The following is a 5,920-nucleotide window of genomic DNA, read 5'->3' on the forward strand; positions in this document are numbered from 1 at the left end:
CATATCATACAATGTGTATATTCACGCAGACATATACAAGAAGACTTGACCAGGACAGATGAACCCAAGGCTATTGTCTTTTTACTCTGTGGGATCCCTCAAACAAATCCCTCTTAGTTGCAGGTGGTCAGGCGTGAGCAAAGAGTTAAGTCCCAGGGTCCCTCGGCCCCTCCCCTTTGATGTCCTGACATCATTGGCCCTGCCCCCTAAAATAATCCTCCCTTCCCCCAAATTCCAGCTTTCGACAGAGTGCAGACGAACTGTAAGGGTGTCCTGCACAGGACCAAGGGTTAGCAAACCACCCTGGAAATGCAGATAATAAATATGCTTTAGGGTCTCTAAAAGACAATTGCATACATCCTGAGTGAAGGTGTTGTGCTTGAGGCAGAGAGAGAGGAGATGGCTGTTCAGGCTGCCATCATGAACTCTCAGTTCTTAAACTTCTGTTTTCCTGGCTCGGTCATGGATTATGAGGTGGAAAAGGGTCTGGAAGGGGGTCTCCTGGGCGAGGTGGACTGCGAGGGTGACTTTAGGGAGACCACTAGGGACCTGCTTAGCTTCATCGACTCGGCTTCCAGCAACATCAAACTTGCGCTGGACAAACCTGTGAAGTCCAAGAGGAAGGTCAACCACCGAAAGTACCTGCAGAAGCAGATTAAGAGGTGCACGGGTATCATCTCGCCAGGGACCACACCGGTTCAGGAGCCATGTAAAAAGCAAGGCTCGCCTCAAAACCCGACAAGCAACTTCTCCAGCAAAACACCACCCAAGAAGGAAGGGATACAGGCCAACCTGCAAAGCAAGAGCCTGGCTGCCCTCTTTAACCCAGCAAAGGATGTACGAGGAGAGAGGGCCAAGAAGCCCCCGCTGCGGCATCGAAACCTTCCTCCATCCTTTTTCACGGAGCCAGCCAACAGCTCCAGAGTTACATCCACGTCTGGCATGTCGCTCAAAGACCTGGAGCGAGGGACTCCGGAAGCGGCAGAGTTCTTGGAGCTTCTTGGACCCGACTACAGCAACATGGTCTCTGAGCAGGATCTATTCCACACCGCACCTATCAGGATTCAACAGGAGGTGACCATGGGCCCCGAGCCATATGACTCCCACCATTTTGTAACTGGTGGGTTTTTGTACACCGAGCCTTGGGGCACTTGTAGCGACACCCCCAAAAAGTCGGGAGACATGCGGACAGTACCAGTACAGCCAAATCTTTATACTCACACGGACCTTTCTGGCAGCGTGCCTGTGGAACAGAGCTCGCCATGCGCACTTACCTTTTCAAACTTCTTCACAGACTGCTCCACACCGCCGGTCTCCTACGATCTGGCAAACGGATACAACAGAGGGAGCTTTTCTTCTCTTTAAGCCAGAGATTTTCTTTTTCTCAGACATTACATTGGGACAAAATCACTTTTGCATTTTCAGTATGGCATTGACAAAGGACGCTATCAACATGAAATGTCCATTTTAATCCTGAAATATTTGCCTCAAAACCAGCTAATGGACCCTTTTAAAACATCGCTTGATGGGATAACATGTATACAGTTGCAAACTGTTAAGGCTTACAATCTAAAGATGGCCTTAGTTTACATATATCCTTACAGTTTACAAAATTTATTGAAAACAGAATGCATTTCTAATCATATATTAACAAAACTATGCCTCAGAGTTTTATGTTACTTTGTTCCCTGTAAATAAAACAACGACAAAAAAAAAAAAAAAGTATTCTTAATATATGGATACACTTTGGACCTCTTACTCTTGTAACATGGGCATTGTTTGATTGACAATATTAACAATTTGAAACAATATGTTACAGAGCTGATCTCAGGGGGTTCTGCTAATTTGTTTAATTATGTCACAGACTAAATAGTTACATGCATACATTGATCCCATTAAGTATTTGAATGCTTTATCCCCACTTAAAATGCTTTTTTTTTTTTCATGAGACACCAAAATATCAAATCTAGTGGCATCTGCAAACAAATGATGTTAGAACTAATTTCACTCGGTGATTTTGCAGTTATTTTTAATCAAATGCTGTCACAGTGGCTGTATGAAGTCCATTCCCCTCAAGTTCACATACTTTAGACAACAGGTGTAGTTCATCACATAAACTACGGACATGATCCACTAACATTTAACAACCAAGTCTTTATTTTAAACATAATTTTGGGTTGTTTTCTAATTTAAAAAAAAAATTTTGTCATGTTTTCTGTGCTTGTGCTATTTTTCTTAAAAATAAAATGCCACTTGGATTGATATTTTGTATATAATGGCATAATATATATATATATGTGTGTGTGTTTTAAGTGGAAAAATACTTTTTAGGGTCAAGACCAATTTTAAACATGAAACATTCTGCAACAGTGGCAACCAAGACAATCTGTCTACATATTTTTTTAATCACTGTTTGTTCATCTATTGTTTGTCGACTGCTTAACATGCAATGTTAGAACATTTGTATCTAAAACAACTTTTTGGTGTATTCTGGAAGAAATGGAAAACTATGAGTATGTAAAACAGTGATAAAAAGGAGAAGGAGGTGGTAAAATTGTGCAAAAATAAGCTATATGATGTATTGGTATTAATGGGTTATAGTTGCAGTACACAAATAATCATGTTCATCAAAAAAGGAGCACAACATGAAAACAGGAACTATATACAATGTTATTTTGTAACACCATTGCCTTACATTGGTTTAGGATAGAGAATTAAATTAGGAATCAGACATTTCCAATTGCATTGGGAAACAACAAATAGTTAAAATAAATTAAGCTAATGAAATATTTTATATTTAGTTGTAGTCTTAAATGAATTTTATGTGGGAAACATCAGCCAAGAGTAAAAAAAAAAACTGTGTTTTGTAATTTATATGCTTACTTTTCTTCACATTGTTTGCAGTGCAGAAAAAAACAAAACAAAAAAAAACAAAGAAGTGAGAGCAACATTTAGTTTGTCTGACATTTGCTATTCAAGATACTTGTCTGTTTACTAATGAATCACACATCTAAATCTATGGACTACAGGGGCACTGGATGGACGTTTTGTTTGGTCATAAAGTCATGGGACAAAATAAAGCTGGTCTTTATGTCTATTAAAGAAAAAATACTTCTTTGCATGTTTATTGTTTTAATCAGTAGATTTCGATGTGCAGCATGTGTTAAGAAAACTCAAAACATAAAAAAGACAGAGAACCCATCTGTTTATCACAAGGGATAAGTGCATGTATGACCATTCCATTCGAACTATATGGCAAACAAAAGGGTGTAACACTTCTCAAGTTATGGCACCATCTGTTGGCCAAAAACGTCTCCATCCTCATTTGACGAGTTCAGAGTCTTTTGTTTCATTAGAAATGAACTGCAATCCTGACTTTTTATTTAGTACACTAGTTTAGTTAACAGTAGTCTTAATTAACCAAATTTGCTGTGCTTGTTAGTGTTTCTATCGCATCACAAATGCTTAGTAGTTTGTTTATGAGCCCCTGATTGAGAAACTTTGCTCTAGATCTTTCATATTCACATTATTGTGAATGATACATACATACACGGCTATAATATATTTAAGGAATAAATACAACCTGTTGCGTTTTTTCCAAATATCAGGTTAAAACCCTAGCTTTGCAATTCATGAAAAAGATTAAATGAAAACTTCAGCTAGATTTTCTTTAGCAAATGTTTCATTTTTATTGTGCAACATCTTATTTGATAAAATCCTAAATGGATCGTGCAAGAATAGTCTCAGCATATTAAAGTCCAAATGATTTTTACTTATTCAAGTGCTATAGCCACTTTTAGGTTCATTAAACAGGAATGTTTTATGTGTTACAAGCTGATATCTCTCACCTCCTGTTTAAGGTAATTAACATGCTTCAACACCTCCATAACTTAAATGTGTGCAATGCTTTACATTATACACACCTCGCATAATCTTTACCTGACAATGTTGCAGAATGATACACAAGATGGCAGTGGTGCTTCAAGCAAATCCTTCCTCTACATCAGGGCTTTTGATATCTACAGTAGCCTATAATTAAAATGAGATATTTCTTTGTAGTTTGCTTCACCCCACTGATGTTTCATATCTTTATTTCATGTCAGAGGAAATGAAGAGTAGACTTATATTAAGAATAGGACTAAATTCAAAGAATATGAAGATAATAACTCAATTAGTTTTTATAATTCTGATTGTTATGAAAAATGAACTGCTACCCTACTGGGTAACTTGTAGGCTAGTTCTACACATAACACGTGGGATCGTTTTATTGGTCATACAAAATGGCAGCTTTAACAAATTTATTTTAATAAACAGTGTAATAAACTGTTTTATTGGCAGAGGCCCACCTGTCGTGTCTTCCCATGTTTAATAAGATGTCGAGGCATCATTAGGGAGTTCTCATCAAATGCGTTCAAGCATTTCTTGACATTGTTTTTAATGTTTCACCTAGGAAATACAAACGGAATCAGATATTTCACGTTTTAATAGAAAACACCAATTTTGCTCGAGGTAAGTTCCGGTGATTTTCTCGCGTTTTTTAAAATTTATTTACGATATGTATTTTTTTGTAGACTGACGCAGTGCGCATGCGCTGTAATAAATGAAATGCACGTGACGTGTAAACGAAGTTTGAATTGAATCGCATTCTAACGTTTAGGGTAGGTTATAGGTATAAACAGTACTTTTCTGAGTATGTACAATTTGGGCTACAGTGGAGGAAGTTTCAGCAACAACAAGAACAACAAAAAAATAAATAAATAACTGACTAAAAAATCTAACAAGAAGAACCTCTACAAGTTTTCATGGATATCCACTCAAGTATTCATTTCTGTCTGCATCACATGGAGATGTTTATCTGACAGAAACTTGATTCTGCTCCTCACTTATTTCCCTGGAGAGAAAAGAAAATCACATAAACATCCACAGGTGAGCTGTTTAACACCAAGATCTATTCTGATATCAGTGCCTCTCTATTCATTTGTGACATAATTGTAGTGACAGTTTTCACACTTCACCTCCTGTTGACCCGCATTGCTTGTATTTTGTAGTTTGCAATGTCTTACAGCATGACATTCACTGTTTTTTCTTCCACAAACCTCATTCACTTCTTGTCAACAGCTCTCATGTGATTACCCATAGTTCTCTATTCCGATAAATGTGATGTTTTAGCATATTGGAACACACAGCAAAACATGTTAATTAAGTTTGTTTGGATGTTTTAATGATTAATCTGCTGTTGAATATTTTTGATTCATATATTATTTACATCACAACAGTTTTGAGAACACTTGCAAAGTTTCTCGGGGTAATACAAAAGCATTGAAATATTTTTTTTCCTTCCATCTCAATTTTCCCCATCATGTCCCTTTAGGGGTTCTGTACTGTTTGTAAGTGTTGTAGCTAGTTGCTAGAACATTGTTAAGTGGTTACTAATGCATATTGTTTTGTTGTTGCTAGAGTTTTTCTAGACAATTCTTGCTAGGTTGGTCTGGATGATATCTATATATTGCAGTTCAGTTGCTATAGGGTATTTTGGATGATTAATAAGATTTTCTAGCTGAATGCTGGGATGTTGTTGTTGTGGTTGTTATACTCCAGTTTCACAGACAAGGCTTGTCTAGTCCCAGACTAAAATGCATGTTTGAGCTGTTTTAACTGAAAGAAACTTGCACTGACATATCTTAAAATATGCCAGTTCCATAGTTTTGTCTCAAGATGCACACCAGTAATGCTTTTTAAGGCATGTTTATAAAAGCTACATTAATGTCCTAATTGAACTAGGCCTAATCTTGGCTTAATCCTGTGAAATCTGTGAAACCAGGCCTCGGTGTTTTGGGTTTCAATGGGTGATAGTGATACTAAGTGGTTGTTTGGGTTTTGTGGTTGGTTTAAAGTAAAGGCTAGTTGCTAGCAGTTGTTA

At 37.3% G+C, this 5,920-nt stretch overlaps 1 protein-coding gene across 1 annotated transcript; it reads left to right on the top strand.

Moving 5' to 3' along the window:
• Nucleotides 1-252: 252 nt before the first annotated feature.
• Nucleotides 253-4,680, top strand: fam181b (family with sequence similarity 181 member B). The gene has a single exon (XM_079885521.1). The coding sequence runs from the start codon at nt 400-402 to the stop codon at nt 1,363-1,365; it is 966 nt and encodes a 321-aa protein (XP_079741647.1). The 5' UTR covers nt 253-399; the 3' UTR covers nt 1,366-4,680.
• Nucleotides 4,681-5,920: the final 1,240 nt, after the last annotated feature.

The sequence above is a fragment of the Squalius cephalus genome (assembly GCF_949319135.1).
Source record: "Squalius cephalus genome assembly, chromosome: 11".
Lineage (NCBI taxonomy): Eukaryota > Metazoa > Chordata > Actinopteri > Cypriniformes > Leuciscidae > Squalius > Squalius cephalus.

Coding starts and splice junctions, on each gene's coding strand:
- fam181b (XM_079885521.1), top strand. CDS start 400: ATGGCTGTTCAGGCTGCCATCATGAACTCTCAGTTCTTAAACTTCTGT.